This window comes from Phyllopteryx taeniolatus, chromosome 2, assembly GCF_024500385.1.
Source record: "Phyllopteryx taeniolatus isolate TA_2022b chromosome 2, UOR_Ptae_1.2, whole genome shotgun sequence".
Classification (NCBI taxonomy): Eukaryota; Metazoa; Chordata; class Actinopteri; order Syngnathiformes; family Syngnathidae; genus Phyllopteryx; species Phyllopteryx taeniolatus.
The window spans coordinates 612002-631560 of record NC_084503.1 but is presented as its reverse complement, the minus strand read 5'-3'; the positions used below and the strand labels follow the sequence as shown (position 1 = coordinate 631560).

The 19559-nt window shown below is 42.9% G+C and overlaps 1 protein-coding gene and 1 long non-coding RNA gene across 7 annotated transcripts in view; one reads left to right on the top strand and one right to left on the bottom strand.

The window, feature by feature from the left end:
• dennd2b (DENN domain containing 2B) overlaps window positions 1-19559 on the bottom strand; it is a 55587-nt gene that overhangs the window by 35129 nt on the left and 899 nt on the right. For 2 of the 6 annotated variants that reach the window (XM_061750724.1, XM_061750749.1), the window contains exons 1-2: window positions 14623-14762; window positions 3507-3605 (exon numbers count right to left, since the gene is read on the bottom strand). In XM_061750724.1, coding sequence (XP_061606708.1) covers window positions 3507-3580 — 74 coding nt within the window. In that variant the 5' untranslated portion in view covers window positions 3581-3605; window positions 14623-14762. Of the gene's footprint in view, window positions 1-3506; window positions 3606-14622; window positions 14763-15588; window positions 15794-19559 lie in introns of those variants that run through there. The other 4 variants (XM_061750717.1, XM_061750741.1, XM_061750707.1 and 1 more) reach the window with 3 other exon arrangements.
• Window positions 233-19066, top strand: LOC133466768 (uncharacterized). Its single transcript, XR_009785033.1, has 4 exons — window positions 233-338; window positions 14639-14865; window positions 18030-18184; window positions 18284-19066. It is a non-coding gene; the product is annotated as an uncharacterized LOC133466768 (long non-coding RNA).

The following is a 19559-nucleotide window of genomic DNA, read 5'->3' as shown; positions in this document are numbered from 1 at the left end:
TAAACTACAGTATGTCAAAATGTAATCAAACGTATGACGGGTTTTACCTGTAAGCGTCCTGTCCAAAGCTGAATAGATCCTTGCAGTCAAGTGATACTAGATGCTTCTTCCAGTCGCTTTCTCACAATGCGACATTTTAGGCTTGTCAGAGAGACAAAGAGGTCTTACCTCACACCTTACGACTCATAATTGTTAGGGAACTTTATCATGACTTGGAAGCTCGGTAAGCATTGCGAAAGTGAAGCGTTACGAGATCTGATGTCACAGCGTCGGGTAGAATAACAAGCAACGTGGGAGGAGGAAGCTGGGAGCTGATGGACTGCGATCCAACAATACAGGTCGGGACAAATCTCTCCTCACACCTGTCCGCCCTTCCCTGGTTTCGATCCTCACGCTCCAGGGCGGAGCGTGAAGACTTTTTAAACACATTGAAACCTGCTTGTTGCTTAAATGAGCTCTTGAAAAAGAAATCTACGTTCATACAATAAATCTCAGAACATGCCTTGTCAGACCAAATCCATGTGAAATCCTCTAGAAATTGGCCTCGCCTTGATTATTTATTCTCATGATAATAAAAATGACGCATGACAAATCCGTTTGATGAAGACCACCATCAGATCCAACAGAAGACATGTTTGCACTCGAGTCAAAGGGGGATAAAAGAATGTTTTTTAAAGTAAGTCGGACTCCGTTCTTGGAAACGTTCCAAACTAAACGACCAAATCACGGGGCTACCATGGGAAGCAACAGAGGAGCAGAAGCTAAATATTAATGGGGGTGTTTAAGAAGTAACCAGACACATAGACTCACTAACATCTGTAGCGTTGATTATTAACTTCATCACAACTACAGTTTACCTTTTGGGTCGCTTAATTTGACGTTATTCTCTCATTTCACCACAGGAATGGGAACAGACTGCTTGACATCCTCTTATGGGCATTAAGGAAAATATGAGCCGGCCGAACAAGGTGGCATATATATACGATAGCAAGTCATTCATTTTCGATGCTGTTTATCATCGCTAGGGTTGCATAGGTTAAAAATAAGTACAGTTTGGTCACAGGCTACACTTTGACATCTAGTTTCCATTAACTCATTCACTGCCAGCCTTCCCAGTTAACACGGATAGTTGACTTCTAAAGCCGTCAATGGCAGTGAATGCGTTAAGGCTAACAATAACAAGTTACTGAGAGTACTTCCTCAGTACGAAGCAGAATGTTCACAAAATCTCAATTTATACTATAAAAGATCAATTTGTATCATTGATTTTGCCTGACTACAGTCAGTATTAAATGGATCAAATCAAATGATCCATGATCATTACATGCCTTAAAATGGCCAAGCTGTAAATACATACTGTATTTTCTTACAAAAATTCACAATATCCTATTTAGGATGCAAACTGCTTATTGTATTTGAAAAAGGTACACTAACATATCATCTACTTGAAAAGACTTTTGCTCTTTAAACACACAATTGAACTGAATCATTGACTGATGTGAAAATCTACCAATTTTAAGATTTTGAGCAGGAAATTTGTGTTTACACACATGCACTCGTAAATCACATGACTCACATTCAACATTGCTAAGCAAACCTAAAATACAACATGACTCAGCACAATAATAGTGCGTGTACATTAAGCAACCACATCCTTTTACAGTCGCATATAATTACACCGAGTGTGGTTTGCCACCTCAAGTGAGCCAAATTTATAATCCAATTACAGTGGAAACTCAGGTCAACTGAGGTCATACTGAAGCATCATTTTTAGGAAACATATGCCTTTAAAGTTGCATGACATTATTCAAAAGACGCAATATACTTCACTGGACCTTAGTGCAGCAAGAATTTAATTCTATGCGCATTTTTGTTGTAGTTTGGCTTTTTGTGTTTTTACATTTTTTTTTTTTTGGTTTTTTGTTTTTTTTTTGCAAAAGTTATTCCAAAAAGTTACAGTTACATTTAGGCCTGTCACACAACGAGCAACGCGGCTAAACGCCACTGAACTGAAACACAGTGTGCAGCGTACTGCAACTAGTTTTCATGTGATTTTTTTCTTTTTTTTGCAATTCGAACTTTGAAAAGGAAGTGAACGGTGTTACAATGTCACAAATATAACAGCCAATCATAAATGTCGTCGTATCACATGAGCTTTCACGACAAAAGGTTTTTGGGTATGAAGCAAGATCCAGCCGGCAAGCTGTACCAATACAGCATATTAAGTACAGTGGACAAGAGCTATTTGCAGAAGATAGCGACCGGGCCGCACTGCAAATAGCAAAAATCTCTGGATAATTGGCGCCCATTGTAATTATAAAAATATCAATTATTTATAGGCGGCACTGGTTAGAGCGTCTGCCTCACAGTCCTGAGGACCGGGGTTCAATCCCCGGCCGGCCCCCCGCCCGTGTGGAGTTTGCATGTTCTCCCCGTGCCTGCGTGGCTTTTCTCCGGGCACTCCGCTTTCCTCCCACATCCCCAAAACATGCATTAAAATGCATAAATTGGAGACTCTAAATTGCCCGTAGGTGTGAATGTGAGTGCGAATGGTTGTTTGTTTGTTTGTATGTGCCCTGCGATTGGCTGGCGACCGGTTCAGGGTGTGCCCCGCCTCCTGCCCGATGACGGCTGGGATGGGCTCCAGCACGCCCGCGATACCGCGTGAGGAGAAGCGCGACAGAAAATGGATGGATGGATAAATTATTTATAATTTGTTTTTTTAAACACAAAAGAATCTTGAATAAGCAACCATAAACTGCCAATAAGCATTTTCTGGAAAAACTCAATCAAACTGAAAAAAGATTTTGCAAAAATGTATTGATCACCCAACATCCCAACAAGCTTAAATTGTGCTCAAGCTTAAAGAATGATTGTTCATTTTGACAGAGCAGGCTAAAACGTTTGGCAGTTTATGAAATATTGCCTGGCTCATGAGCCAACCAACAATGGCCACAACAAACTCAAACCCAAGACTCCGGCATGATAGACAAGCGGGCGAGCAAGGAGGTAAAACCCTCAAGTATGAGCATCAACTCCAGGCATGTTTAATGGCCACAAGGAACACTGCTTTCACTGTAAGCTCCAATCGTTTTGTTTTTTTGCAAACCAAAACTCAGCCAGTCCTCAAGCTGGTGTGATTGTTGACAGATTACATTTCACAGTCGTAGCCACCACTGTAACTTTATCTTTCTGTTTGAAAGAGCTTCAGAGTGGAGAGAAAATGGATGACAGGATGACGGACAAGCTAGGCAAGATATCCCGTACCGCTCCCGAAGCTTGCTTCTAGCATGCTAACACAAGCTGCAGCTTGTGTTAGCAACTGTTAATAGTTGGATGGGGCCCCTGTCCAGGATCCAGAGATTTGCAAGTCTTTATCATGATTGGCAGTTGTTACCTGCTGTGTCCCAGGAGTAAAACCAAATACTCATAGCATCCCAAGAAGCGGTTCCAAAGACAGTTTTGAAATCACGAGAGCATGCCGAGGGATCCTAGGGATCACGAACCTGTCGGGGGGGTCCCGTGGAGCTTTAGCCCCTCCTGCGTGAGGCACGGCCTTTGGACTCTTGTTGGCGGTCATGTTTGCCTGCAACCCGCCCACTCACCTAGTGGACAAACACAAAAGCATGTTCAGCATCTTCCTCCATTTTACAAACGATTGATAGGCCAAAACAAAAACAAAATGTCTTACGTTTGAATTCATTCACTGCCAGATGTTTTATAAGCAGAGTTACACAATTTAGACCTAGACTAGTTTTTTAGTGAAAAGAAACATGTCAAGCAGAACAGTGACTTTGACGTTTGAGTTTTGGGTTTTTTTGGGGGGTTTTGTGCAACCAAAAACAAGACCGAGAGGAGATTTGCATCGCAAAATAACTTATTTGCAGATATGCATCCATGAAACACGCCATGAACGACACTGACTAACTGCATGGCTCGAGTTGAAAATGACACATTTACACATTTTTTAAGACATTACTATACCAGCTGCTATTTGCAAAAACTATAAGATACAGAATCCATCTCTGATGAAAGCTGAGCTCACAGTTGAACTTTGATGGCCAAATCCCACCAGATCACACGTGCACGTTGCGTGCTTGAGAAAAAGACCCGGAAGGCCGAGCTCTCGATTTACCGCTAGAGCTCCGTTCCTACCCTCATGTGCAGGTACGGTCGTGACCGCATCGAGATGCGGTGGGCGTCTGATAAGGATGCCTAGTGGACAAAGTGGCTGGGGAGAGGGAAGTCTGGGCTTCCTGGCTAAAACTGCTGCCCCCAAGACCCTGAAAAAGCGGAAGACAATGGAAGGATGGATGTTGTGTGCGGTGCGTTAACATAGTTCACAGCGAGGGCAAAACAAAGCAGTTCTACTCTCAGACAAGAGGCCCATTTCCTAATGTATGCGACGTGGAAAGCTCATAGCGATCGCTCTGCAGCACAATGAGGTCCAAAGGAGATCCTTAGAGATGGGACGGCGCTTGGTAGCATGTCATGAAGTTACAGGAAGTTGTTGTATGAAGAAGCCGGCCAACCAGAAGTGCGGCTGAGTTCTACGGAGACAGATGAGGAGAGAGGGAGCATTCCTGCTGTCAGCTATTTCCTGTGACGGCGGACCGTGGCTCGTGATGAGTTTCATAAGACCAATAGAACGCCGGCTTTAATGCGTGACGCTACGAAGGCGATCGAAAACTCGACACGGGCAAACGTTATGTTGAATAAAGGAATTTAGAACAAATTCTACACTGGCTGACAAGATGGCCCATTTTTCCATTCCTGTTAATGTGCTGTATGTTGGCTTGATTTTCTGATGTCAGTTTAACAAATATATTAAGATGATAAAGACTTCCGATAAGTGTGCTCCACACATTATTAACTATGGTAGCTCTCGCCCCTTTTTGTATTTAAAGCTTGGAACATTGTTTGAATGACTTTGCTATTTTCCCTCCAAAAAAACCAAGTTACAATCAGTGGGTCACAGGGGCCCAGGATGGACCTTTCAGTATAAACAACAAGGCGTTAGCCAACTGACTTCCTGAGCTCTGATAGTATCTCCCCTCACAAAATCCCAGTGAGCAAACAACAAACCTCTGCAATACTACTGCACTACCTTGCCATGTTATTACAGTCAGAGAGACACAAAAAATGAATATGAGTTTCACAACCAAGAGACTCAAGTCAACTGCAGTCATATTAGTGGTTGTACACAAAGGGTACAGAATATATCCCACGGAGTATTGTGACACTGTCTGTCTACATGCGTTGTTGCACCGTTTCTTTTCAAATCTCCCGAACACCGTTGCATAAATACGACACATCATGGCATTTTGCATTATTGGTTGGCATTAAGCTAGCAGACATGCAAAGTTGTTTTAAATACACAGCGTGGAATTCTCTTTGTTTTATGTTTCCTTCATCTTTGAGTGGAAATAAATGGCGTCAAGCCTCTTTTTGGGAAGAATACTTCACTCCGTGCCAAACTGCCGCTTGTTGTGAAGTGAGTTGAGTTCCATTTGTGGCCATCGTCGAGCACTCACATCGAACATTCAAGCGACTACTCGTATCTCGAAAAATCCGGAAATGGTGTTGCTCATCGAGTCGAGGCACCACTGGAGTAGCACAACAAAATGAACTTTTAAAATCATCCCGGAAGATCAAACGGTGGCTTGAAAATGCAAAACCGATTATCCGAGCATCGGCAGTAGCCTTTGCAGTGCCATCAATGAGGAAACAGGCAGATTGAAGTGTTAGCGTCATGTTCATGTCTCTCCTTTATTAAAAGATCATTGATTGAGGAAAAAGTTTGTTTCCTTACGTGGAGCAGAGACACTCCACCATGGTGCACTCGGCGACCACTTCAACAGAACTTGGTCTCACACATCTTCCAATGCGACTGCATCACATTAATGCTCGACGGTAGGTGCCCTCTCTCAATGTGGCCCTGATGTCATCGACAAGCGACCGCTCAAAAAAGCACGGCCACTATCAATAAAACTGATCAGCACAAAATTGCATGACTGTGGAAAAGACAAAAAAGAGAAATGTTCCGGTTTTGAGAAAGACGGATGAGTGTAATTAACGAAAGGACAACTTGGAAAAATCCCCCAGCCATCATCGCGAGGACCTAGCAAAGCCATCTTCGCTTTTTTCCCAGGTCTTAGCCATGCTCACGTCTACAAGTGCTGGAGAGGCTAATGAGTTTCCCTCATCGTGGAGCTGATTCGGTCGGGAAAGAGGAGAACAAAGGTGTCTTTATGAAACAAACAGATATTGCATAGGGGAGCCCTTTGTCTTCAAAGGCAGGGTAGGAAAAAATGTCTTATCAGTTTTGCTTATGTGCGCCAATAAGTGCGTATAAGGCAGAGACTTAATTAAGTTGAATGTCTTTCAAAAGAGGGCCAAAGCGTCCTTGACCCTGTCACGTTTGACAGATCATCTGATATGCAGTTCACCGCCCAACATGCAAGAATGTACTAATATTTGCCCAATCCATCAGGCTGCCGCCGCGACGCTGAGATATTTCAAACACTGTTTTCATAGACTGGAAGAAACAAAAGAGAGGGATGAAAACACATCATCAACTGCACAAACAAACTCCATGAAAGGGCAGTACCACTTTTCAACAATTTCATGATGATATGATAAGTCAACATTTCATGAATCGGCCTTTTTATTTTCATCTTGAAAAACAAACAGAAGGACCCAGCAGCCACTACAAAGGCTTAAAATACCTCCCCTTACTTAAATACCTCCCCTCACTTGTGTCCAGCTACTCAACTCTTCAGACTAATCTGATCTTCTGTTTCTGCTGATCAGCAACCTGTCCTCAATCTTTCCAAAAAAAAAACAACCACATAGCTGTGTGAAGCAGACCAAGACCACTTTTCAGTGGGAAAAGGAATAATTCAAATGCTCGGCTATTTCCAGATCTAACCACACATTAGCCAGCTAGTACATCCGCCCTCAATCTGATCCACACCGTTGTTCAAGTAGCTTGGAGATCAACAAGAATTGTCCAACACAGGCAGTAGACAGTGATACTTTGTTAGAATGTTTTCCCTGTGATACTCAAGCATGGACAGATTACACCTAATGAACCTATTTGTACATTTTCTTAAAGCCATTGAGTCTTAAATGGATAGTCCTAAAACATTTTGAACGCTTGACTGACTCAACAGTCTTGGGCTGGTTTCCACTGCACGATACCTGCATGGCTCTCGTACTGTAGGTTCTACTTGCCTCCGGGGCTGCAACCATTAATCGAATAACTCGAATAATTTAATTACGAAAACAAAGTTCGAGCAAAATCTGCCTCGAAGCTTCACAGAGATCCTTTTTTCCACAAAGAGTGATCTTACTGCAGTCGCACGCACCAGTCCGTGTAGACACAAGTCGGCAAGTTGGCACAATAACGGCGGGCTCGGAGGAAAGAATCCATAAAAGACAAAGAACATCAAAAGCTTGGGATGATTTTACAATTTACAAGGAAGATCAAATGCTATTTGTACGGCAACAGAAGGTCTACGATCGTCAACACGAGGTAATTGATCAATTTTAGCTAAATTAATATAGCCTACCATCGCTCGTGAGAACGTATTGTTATACGAGTGGTCAAGAATAGGCACAGCCGCCGGTGCACTTTCAACAACTTTAATGAGCCAACGGTAAGAAAACAAACACAGCCAGCCCAAGCCCCGCCTTTTAAAGCCATACACACTCAAAGTCACAGATACTACAGCAGAACGTGAGTATGGCAAACCCAAGTGGACAAAAATAATAAACATGCACGCTATGTGTTTAATAATGTGAAATTGATTTTGATCTGATAACTCAATTACTCAATGAGATTATTGGTAGGACAACTCGATTCTAAAAATATTCTATAGCTGCAGCCCTACTTGCCTATTTTTGGAGTAGTTTCTTTCCCCTTTTAAAAAAAAAAACTGCTTCAGGAGTCACATCAGCTACCAAACAACCTCATTTAATAATCTCTCAGCATGTAGTAGTTGTTCACAGTAAGTAGACTGCGTGTAATACTGCAGCATTGTCCTTTCGTCAATTTCGTCTCGTCAATTGTTACGATGACGTCCTGATTATGACTCTGCATATGAAATAGTAATGGTATTTGACAGTGTAAATGCTGGGTCGATACCACGCAGTGGAAGAAGGACATCATGTTGAAGCGTTTACAGTACACATCAACTTTGTGTGACAGACTTATGACAGAAGGGTTAGTCTGTCCATAGCCTGTGTCTCTTGAGGGCGGTTTAAAGCTCCGACAACTTCTATAATCTCTACATGTCAAAGAGAAAACAACCACGCTTGACCTTACTGACGGTTGCGTATAATCATTCCTATATAATTACCCACGTGGAACATATGCGTTTCCTTTTTATCTCCATTTTAGCTTTAACAGTGTAGTCATGGTGTTTTTGTAATTGTGGCAGAAGGGAAAACCCCTCTGAGTAACCTAGATATGAGCATGCACAGCTGCAGAGGCAGGCATGTGGAAAACAGGCTTTTAGCCATATTTGCTGCGGGGGGGCGGGTGAAAGACCGTGTGTCATCTGACCTCGGAAACACAGTCTTTGACTTTTCCAAGGACATGAAGTGGATAAGATGAATTTTTGTTGCTGTCTGGAAGTCTGAGTTCAGCTGGTCGACTGAAAAGAATGACAGAAATTTGGTGGCTGACATTTGTCCACACGTTACCGTTCTACCAGAAACCTAGAGAAAACTTTACTGCAACTGCACATGTTCTTCCATCAATAAGATTTCTGTTGATGGCCTGTTGTCTTTACCATTGTGATGGGTTGAACAATGACAATTTGTTACTGAACTGAAATACCAAATTGTTAGCCTCACAGCATCGTCGCCTAAGTCATTTTCAAATTGCTGTCACAATATCAATTCAAAATACCAACGTGCTTGCTTAACATGTTTTTTGTTTTTTTTAAACCTAATTCCTGTGCAAATTCTCAGTCATCCAGATCACGTCAATCTGTAAAAATGTTGAATTGAGGCAACTGGACTCCACTTGTTTGAATAATAACATCAAAGCAATCTGATTGGAAGATGGGTAAGCACTTGAATGCGATGCCACGACTTATCTGCCACATCAAGGCTTTTCTGTCCGTTATGAGCCTCGGATGTCGGACTTGAAAAGGTCCAATCGTTCGGAAGCATTTGGGCAGAGAAAAGGAATAGCGCAACCTAAACAAATACAACTTCACAGAATATTCAAAAGTGTTGAGCGAGGGCGCTGCTATTAAGCGCAAGAAACACAAGACAACAAACAGCATGATGGTGGCTGCTTGACTCTGAGAGTTCAAGTAAGCTGCCTGTCATCCAAAATGTGGGTGACAAATGCCTCAGGTCAGGCGATACCAAAGAATTTGCCTTTTTTGGGGCACTTTTGTGAAATAATCCAACAGAGAAGGTCAGAAAGGTTAAAGGGGGAGTTTGCACTTGCTGTTTTGAAGAAACCATCAACCGCATTCACCCAAACCGTGTGAGGTTTACTTCATTGCGCCGGCCGGTCTGCCAAATTGGCAACATGCACGGCGAACCTTGCACTTGCACGAATGTCTACAGTAGATACGGCCGTTTTTTGCGCTCCGTCACGGATCCGCCATCTACGAAAATAGAGCCCTTATTTTTACAGTAACACTCTATTACGAATAGGTCATGCTACCAGTGTAGCAGCCGTGGCTAACATCAGCTTGTTTACAGTGCTAATGCTAACTTTGTATTACCAGTACTAGCGCTGCTATTTTGTCAGCGTTCTCGGTGACTATTCATCTCGACTACGGACTTTTATAATGGTGTTTCATGAAGGATGAGCATGTTTGAGAATCGCGCTCGTGCACGTCAGCGAGGTGCGCAGCTTCGGGCAGAGACTCAAGGAGGGGGAGGGATTCGTTTTGTGAGACTACGTCCATATCTTGCTTGTGGTTGTAAAACTGCAACCTCTTCCTTGAAGAGAAAAATGAGAAGAATTAGCGGAATGTGACAACATGTTGCTTAAAACGTTGCTTTACAAGGCTTTTTTTCTGTTTGCATTATTGGCTGTGGGAAACATTGTACTGAAATCTGAGCAAATAAACCCAACAGAAAAGATTGTTTGACCTGGGTTTTACAAATGTTGCACACACATTTGTATTTGCGCCATGTCTCAGTGACGCATGGGAGAATATTTTGTGTCCAGGAAGGTAATGTAGATGTGTTTCGTCCGCATTACTGCGGGCATTGCACAAGAAGCAGAGCTGCACTGGAAAGCTCGCATTTCACCAGTCATTATGGGCTCCAACCTCATCGGCGGTCAAGACCTTTGGGAAGTGACCGAAAGAATGAGAATGTGGCTCCGAGCGGCTGACAGGAGTTTCCTCTGTGAGCTGGGTGGGCTTGCGTCGAGACATCTGGAGGGAACTCGGGAGTCGAGCTACTTGTGTTTCCATCCAGAGGATTAGCGAGGTGGTTTGGGCACCTGATTGGGATGCCGTCTTACACGCTGCTAATGCTATAACATTAACAAAGTCCCCGCTTGGGGAGCAGTCCAGGAATTTAAACCAGCACCAAAATGTTTCACCACTTTCTTCCTTAACGTGCATAGCACTCTCGTCTTTACCTTTTTTGCTTTAGTGACATTATACTCCAATCTTGCTGATTAGCACGAACCGAACACGGAATGTGGGCCTGGCAATCATCCGCTAGCCCTGTGAACATGTACAGCAAGCCAGGTGCCGGATGCAGTAGCTGTCCTTCCAAAGATTCCCCTCAAAGGCCACCAATGTCAAAAAAACGGCATTTTCATATTGAGCTGCCTCTAGTTGTTGGCATGTTTATGTTTGACTCAACCAATAAACATAAAGAAAAAAAATCTAAAAAGTCATGTTCTGTTTGAAAGACTCCCCCCAAAAATCCGTGGCTCCTTTGCAGTGAATTATTTCACAGCCAAAACAATTCAAGGCCTTCCTTCTTAAGATGAAAGTGTTCATGCCACTCAGTTTACCACAGAACCGGATTTTAACTTGACAAATACACTCAATAACAAAGTCTGACCTTCCACTTGAAAGGGTCCTCTTCTGTCAACATGAAGCCTTCAATTTCTATTTCGAACATGTATGAGTTAGCTACATTATCACATTTGAACATCCAATGTTGATTGCTTCTGACTTTGCATCATTTGGAATTTGACTCATCTTATTTGTAAAAATATGCCGCTGAAGTTGCTTAAACAAAACTTTTAGAGTGAATTTTGCTTTTTCTTTTTTTTTTTTTTTTTTCTTCTTTGCAAAGCCCTGATGGAAACATACCAGGAATGAGAAGGAGGACGAAGAACTGAGAGGTGGCAAAAAAAAAAACATATTTGTGATACCTTTAACATGTATAAGAAAAGGTTTTTGGCCCAATACAGACTCTTGCGGGACGCCGGACTCTATTGGGAATTCAATGGATTTAGTGTTACTCGTTTCTACAACCCTAATTCCAATGAAATTGGGACATTGTGTTAAACATCAATCAAAACAGAATACAATGATTTGCAACTCATGTTGAACCCGTATTTAATTGAATACACTACAAAGACGAGATATTTATGTTCAAACTGATCAACTTGATTGTTTGTAGCAAATAATCGTTAACTTTAATTTGATGGCTGCAACACGTTCCAAAAAAGCTGGGACGGGGTCATGTTTGCCACTGTGTTCCATCACCTTTTCTTTGAACAACATTCAATAAACGTTTGGGAACTGAGGACACTCATTGTTGAAGCTTTGTAGGTGGAATTCTTTCCCATTCTTGCTCGATGTACAGCATCGGCAACAGTCCGGGGTCTCCGTTGTCGTATTTTACGCTTCATAATGCGCCACACATTTTCAATAGGAGACAGGTCTCGACTGCACCCAGGCCAGTCTAGTACCCGCACTCTTTTACGACGAAGCCACGCTGTTGTAACACGTGCAGAATGTGGTTTGGCATTGTCTTGCTGAAATAAGCAGGGGCGTCCATGAAAAACACGTCGCTTGGATGGCAGCATATGTTTCTCCAAAACCTGTATGTACCTATCAGCATCAATGGTGCCTTTACAGAAGTGTAAGTTACCCATGCCATTGGCACTAACACAACCCCATACCATCACAGATGCTGGCTTTTGAACTTTGCGTCCATAACAGTCCGGATGGTTCTTTTCCGCTTTGGCCCGGAGGACACGACGTCCACAATTTCCAAAAACAATTTGAAATGTGGACTCGTCGGACCACAGAAGACTTTTCCACTTTGCATCGGTCCATCTTCGATGAGCTCGGGCCCAGAGAAGCCGGCGGCGTTTCTGGGTGTTGTTGATAAATGGCTTTTGCTTTGCACAGTAGAGTTTCAAGTTGCACTTCCGGATGTAGCGCCGAACTGTATTTACCGACATTGGTTTTCTGAAGTGTTACTGAGCCCATGCGGCGATATCCTTTACACATTGATGTCGGTTTTTGATGCAGTGCCGCCTGAAGGATCGAAGGTCACGGGCATTCGATGTTGGTTTTCGGCCTTGCCGCTTACATGCAGTGATTTCTCTAGATTCTCTGAACCTTTTGACGACATTATGGACCGTAGATGATGAAATCCCTCAATTCCTTGCAATTGTACGTTGAGGAACATTGTCTTTAAACTGTTGGACCATTTTCTCACGCACTTGTTCGCAAAGAGGTGAACCTCGCCCCATCTTTGCTTGGGAATGACGGAGCAATTCAGGGAAGCAATCACGGCCCCCACCTGTTCCCAATGAGCCTGTTCCCCTGTGGGACGTTTGATGAGCGTTCCTCAACTTGATGACTTTGTCTTTTTTGCCACCTGTCCCAGCTTTTTTGGAACGTGTTGCAGCCATCAAATTCTAAGTTCATGATTATTTGCTAAAAACAATCAAGTTGATCAGTTTGAACATGAAATATCTTGTCTTTGTAGTGTAGTCAATTCAATATAGGTTGAAGATGATTTGCAAATCATTGTATTCCGTTTGTATTGATGTTTAACACAACGTCCCAACTTCATCGGAATTGCCGTTATATGTATTGAGTCAGATGACTTCCGGTCAGAATCCAGTCATTCGCAATTCCGCAATATAACAGTTAGCGTTGTTAATAAGTCCCTTTCGAATGCCCACACGGTTAATAAAGAGTGACATCTTAACCGTGGAACATCTTATTTTATTTGACGTTGTTTCTAAATCACAACAAAACAGAGGTCGACCAGCATCCCAGAATTGATTGTGTTTGAAATTAGAGGTTCCACTGTTGTTTGTACTTCTGCAATCAACAGAACAACAAACAACCAAAGATCACATAGCTTCTAGTGATCAGCAACTCTTTCAAAATATGTGTTAGTGACCTCGTATCATTTCTAAGCTGGAACTGTAGATCTGCACTAAAAAGTGCTTCCATTTTTGCATGCAGTCTACATACGAATTCAAAAGTTGCATTCCCAAATGACATGTCGGCTTAGCTGGACACACAAGCCTCAGCCTTGGGAAGACATTTTTTTGTTGTGAATTTCAAGGAACAAGAGGTCCTTTCAGAGTAAATGGGGAAAGGCCAAATTCTCTCCTGAATATCCGAAACGAAGACCAGCAAAGAATCTCCTCAATGGATTTTGTTGTTAGTCCTCCTGTCAAGGAACACGACGGGGACAGCGTCTAATCTGCTCTATAAAGAAAAGGGATTCATCATCTTCCCGCAATCCATCACCGCACTGAACGCACAATAACACCAACACGATTCCATCTTGGTGCTTTTTTCATTCTCGAAACACAAACTCGGAGTCGCAACCCAATTCCGCTCTATCTGCACGATAATATGACTTTTCAAAATGTCTGGAAGCACAGTTCAACCTAAAAGGTCACATAATACACTCCTTGGCAATTGTTGAAGACAAAAAGATCCGCGAATCCCAAAAAGGAAGCAATGTTATGATCGGATTGTCACAGCCACACGGTTTAATCGTCAAAAGCAGCGAACGATTATTTGAAGAAACAATTCATCTGCCGTCATTCTTTTAGTTTCCATTCCTGTATTCAAAAAAGGACATTATTTCAAATTGACAGTGCAAAAGATGCACAAACAAATGGATTCAATGACTGGTTTGGTCGGTAACGTCAGAAAATTTCAGTTTGAAATTTTTCCAAAGTAAAAGCAGATGTTTGCAGATGTCTGATTTCGATTCACCAATAAAGACAATCAGTCTGCTTTCGGGACGGATTTGGACAATTTGAAGATAGGCAAGGTCTCTCAACGATTCATCAATATCAAAATAGTCCATTCATTTGATAATTGTCGATGAATGGATTCATTGTTGCCCCTTCGAACTGGAAACAAAACGTAGCCCGACCTCGCGAGAGCTCATGAAGATTATTTCCAAAATGCTTTGTCAGATTATTCTGACACAGTCACAGTTGTTCAATCATTATTTCATTCCAAAGTATTGCGGATCAAAATTAAACAAAACGAAATCTACTTGTTTTTTTTTGTTTTGTTTTTTTGAAAACAATTCAGTTCTTGAAAATGAAATGCAAATGTATTGTACTGTACTTAAAAGTTCAATACAACTGAACTGAAGTGTACGTAAAAATAAATGGTACCGTACTTTTCAATTCCCAAAGGTTCTGCGCGGCAGGAGTCCCCGCCACCGGGCCGCGTGCGAGCCCCACAGGGAGACTGGACGAACCTTTGGGGGATTTGCTTTATCTTATTGGGCTGTCTGCAGACAGGTTGACATCGGTCTTGAGAATTTCTTCTCAATTGCCTTCGCTGGATGATGGATGATGGATGATGGACGGATAGCATAAAAGGTTGAGGAGCACTGCTGCGCTGGAGTTTGTCGAAACAGGTTGTATGCGTAGCTACAAGCCTCCTTCTCATAACGGATCCAATGTATGTGTATGTTGAATGAAGTGATTCTTTGGCATGCCACTAGAGAGCCCATTTAGCACACTTTGAGGAAAAGTGCATTCGATCTCATCGGGTTGTAGAGACTGTGCTGCTAATATGCAAAGCATTTCAACTACATGGAAATCCCATTAAAACAGCGACATTTTAAAAACAAGAACGATTGTTTGTTTGTAGCCATGTATCACGTGGCGTACGCTGGATTCAAAAGCAAAGATGCAGTTTCTACAATCGCAAATCATTATGAGACAAAACAGTGTGCTTCAATCCGCTTTATCTTGCTTGAAGGCTTGGGGGGGATAAACATTCCCAGGATTCAGATTCCCCCCCCCCCAAAAAAAAGGGACACGCCGTCGCAGAGGACATTTCTTCTTAAGACTCATTTGGATTTTGGAGGATTTATTCTTTGTCTTCTTTTACGACCTCTTGATACATTTTTTTTTAGCGATCTAACCCATTGCACTTACAACGTACAAAAAGGAACAGAGACAGATGCAATGTTTAGCCATTCGGCTCCACCTCCTCGTTAAACATGACTATGAGCAAATATGACCAAATATGGTCACGTGGAGGCAACTTTTTCGGACTCCGCTACATTTTGTTGCAGCTAAATTGTGTTAGCCATTTGAACTTGGCCTTTAGTGTTGTGAGGTTTTGGTTTTACCTCCGAGTGGTTCCTGGAGCGCTCGGCGGCTGACATTTTCAGAAGGTTAGTCCATTCAAGTTCGTCGGATACCTGTCCTGCGCAAAAGTGTCCCACTCATGTCCTTCCGAGCCAAAAAAAGACAGAGAGAAAGAAACCGAGCTCTCCAGCCTCCTCTTTGGAAGGCAGGACTTGTTGCCATGGAAACGGGTTGCTTGCCCCCACTTTTGTCGTGATTTGGCCCCAGCGTCTTCCTCCTCCTCCTCCTCCTCCTCCTCCTCCAGGCATTCAGACTCGCACTCTCGCCTTGTTTATTGTCGCGGTGGATGAATGGCAGATTTGGGATGAATATTCACGAACTAACGCACAAACGTCACGCGCGCTTCCCCACGACCACTCACAAAGAAGTCTTTCATAGACACTCGCTCAAGGTGTTTGAATTCATCTTTGATCCAAGATCATTGAGCATGTATTCCATATCGTTCCTATCCAGCTTCAAGTCCACGCACTAGTATGTTCTTTGTCCTCACTAGGGACCACTAACAGAATGACTGTGTCTTACTGGTAAAGTGTTCCACTACTTGTACCACTTTTGGCCTATTAGTACACAAGTAAACCTTACAACTTAACTACTATGCTGCAGTAGTAACACTACTAGCCTAAACCAAACTATAGGCATGTGTCACACACTAGTAGCCTCCTCATCGAGGATACTGAATTATATGTAGTTCTTGTGTGCAGAAATGTCATACGGTTTTTGGGAGAAAACAACAAAACAAAACAAACAAACAAAATCCCCCTCGTGGTTCCACTAGTGTGCCCTAGCCACTCTAGTACTGTGCTAGATTGTCTTACGAGTGAGGACAAAGAGCGTACTAGTACATGGACCTTAAGATGGATGTCTTAAGGCTATCAAATAAAGTTCACGGAAAGCCATTTTGTATTCTTGTTATCTTGTCCTCACCAGTAGGATAACTTCGCATTATATTAGCACAACTACATCTTACTACTCTGGAAAAACTGTGCACTGGGTGACTTCTGCGTGCTACTCGTAGTGAAGTACAAGGTCTTAACTAGTAGAATTTTAGAATGCACGCAGATGTCAATGAGTGCACAGGTTTGCCTCACTAGTAACATGCAGTTGCACTGCATCGAGGGGTTTTGGCTGACGTGGCACAGAGAGTTACTGGATTTTGTGGCTCCCAGCATGCATTGCACCGTGAAATGTTGAACTGTTGTCGTAATAAAGACGGAAATCCTTTATTGTTCACGGGCAATCGGGATTAACATAACATAAATATCGCGCGTTTATGGTACCTATCGTTGGTTGAATGTGTGTCGTGTTGAACTTGTGTATTTATGGTGCGCTTGGTTTTGATGAAACCCCGACTGTGGGTTGCGTGCGACAGAGTGACATCCCGGTCTGCTAAGCGAAGCTAAACTAACTGTCATTTTCCTTGTGGGACTCATCAGCACCATCATGAATAAAATAACAATGACTGATTTGATAGTAACTCTCCGTTTCGAGTGTGTGACGGACCCCCAAATCCCATGATGCACTGGAAACTATAGTTAATGAAAGTACAACCACTTTACGGTATTTTGGTCCTGGCCGCGGAACAGCGGAGCAGGCGGGGTCCTCGAGGGGGCGTGGGAGTTCGCCCAACCGGTCTACGTGCGTTTTGTGGTCTCGGAGAAGGCGCTCGACCGTGTCCCCTCCGGGAGTCCCGTTGGGGGTGCTCCGGGAGGACGGGGGAACCGGTGTCGGAGTTTGTGTGACATCCCGGTCGGTTCCGCCGTATGCTACGTGAAGCTAAGCTCGGCGTTACCTGGCCTACGTCTTCCGCGGGCCAAAAGAGCTCAGCTCCTGTTCACCGTGTGCGTTCAAGTACGACTATCGAAGTACACGACCGGACTGCGAGTGTCCGCAACGCAATATGAAGAGTTCCCGTTGAGAATACATCAGACTCTCGTAGCTATTCCCATTTGCAAAAGGTAAAAGTCAGTCTCATCCGTAAAAGTAGCTCTGTTCGGCCCCTGAAGGAGTTTTTCTCGTCGGACGTAATCGGGAACAGAGGAAGTGCCAAAATGCAGCCGTCCGTCACGGCACTGCGTCAGAACAAGTCAGCAGGAAGCCTCGCAACTTAGTCTTGTAACCAGTGTCCTTCCTGAAAACACTGAAACCTCGGAATGTCGGCGCATCGAAGACGAAGACGGCGCCGAGGGAAACCGTTTGAGCTTATGCAGTAGTACACACGCTTTGTACAAACGAGTACACTGAAAAAAAAGTCATTTGAATGTACTAAATTACAATATGTACCGAAGCATCGGTTGCACGTATGGGTTCATTGAACATATATGTATATTTATTGTATTCTTTTCGATGAGAAGACGGGGAAATGACGTCAGTTGAGCACATTCGAATCATGTCCAATCGAATTTAGGATTGTTTTTTTTCCCAGTGCAGGACAACTTAGACATACTCGCAGGACAACTACGTTACCAGTGATTCAAGACTTCCCTCGCGAGCATCCCAGAGTCAAATCCCAAGTAAAAGTCTTCACTTCGACACGTGGCGATCTGCAGATTGAAGGCCTTGGCGGAGTCGATTTCCAAAGTGAGCCAAGTTAACAAGCAGTGCTTGCGCACCTGCTCAAGCCGCCATCACATTTATTATGACAAATAAAACCACTGAGCTCTACACGTGTTTGTTTAGGATTCAGCACCAAGCCAAAATCCTCAAACATCTAAAGGGGATTATTCCACACAGCTCTGGGGCTTTTGCCACCTACTCTCCAAAAATTCAGCTGGGATTCTCTGGAAAACGTGGGAACGTGCAAAGCTTCGGGGAAGACGACGTTCGAAGACACCAGGAATGCAGTATGTGCGCCTCTTTACTTCCAAAGACGGAATATAAACCACACTCACTGTCAACTTTGCATTGGTGATGCAGAATGAGAGCGATAGAAATCCAAGTTTGCTCTCAAACGTGGAGAGCATGTACCGCATCCAGTGTTGGGGACTAACTAGTTACATGAATATTTGAATTGCAAAAGGTATGTCATTGTAATCCATTACAATACTGGGAGAACATGTGTGATTAAATCACATTGTTATTACAAATTTTGTTACGTTTGAAAAACTGTCACAAAAACTTTTTTTTGGGGGGGGGGGGAATATCACTTCCTCCCGCTCAAGCCCACGCTCTAGTCATGTGCCATTCTGCGTAGTCTCAAACGAAACATATTTTTCCAAATATGACCTGAAGCGCCACCTTGTGGATTTTGAAAAGGTTACACTCGTCGTTACACTTTTTGGAACACTTGATTTTGGACATTTTGGAAACATGGACTTATCTGGGTTGTCATATGACGTTGCGACATTGTCTAAATTGTGCACGTTTGTCATTAGGTCACGATGGTATGGTATGGTGGTATTTTTATGATCTATTTACATTTCATCCTGTTTTGTTATCCGTTTACGATCTGTGGAAAGAATAAAAATGTGTGCTTTATTCCAAAATGCTGACCTGTGGTTTCAATCCACTTTTCGGGGCCCTGTTAACGTATCCGTTCAAAATGAAGAAAAGTCATCCAAATGCAATCTAATACACTTATATTACTTTGAGAACGTCATTGGAATGGTTACACTACTATTATTCCATTTTCAACAGGGTAACTTGTAATTGTAACCAATTTCAAACTGAGAGTTTTTTTCCCTAATAATTTGGCCCTCTCATGTCGCCAAATTGATTGACCAAAATATTGGAAACGCCTCTCAGCAGGGCATGTCAAGTCTAGTTAATATCTGGCGCTTCACTAGTAGTGCTAGTCGCGCACAGATATCAACTAGTACACAGTGTTGCCTCACTAGTAACATGTACTTGTTCTACTAGTATGTCAGTGTGCAGAAAATGTTCCTGCAGTAGTGCAAAAATATGATTAGAAATACACAGCCATTCTACTCGTGCGCTGAACTGTCTTACTACTGAA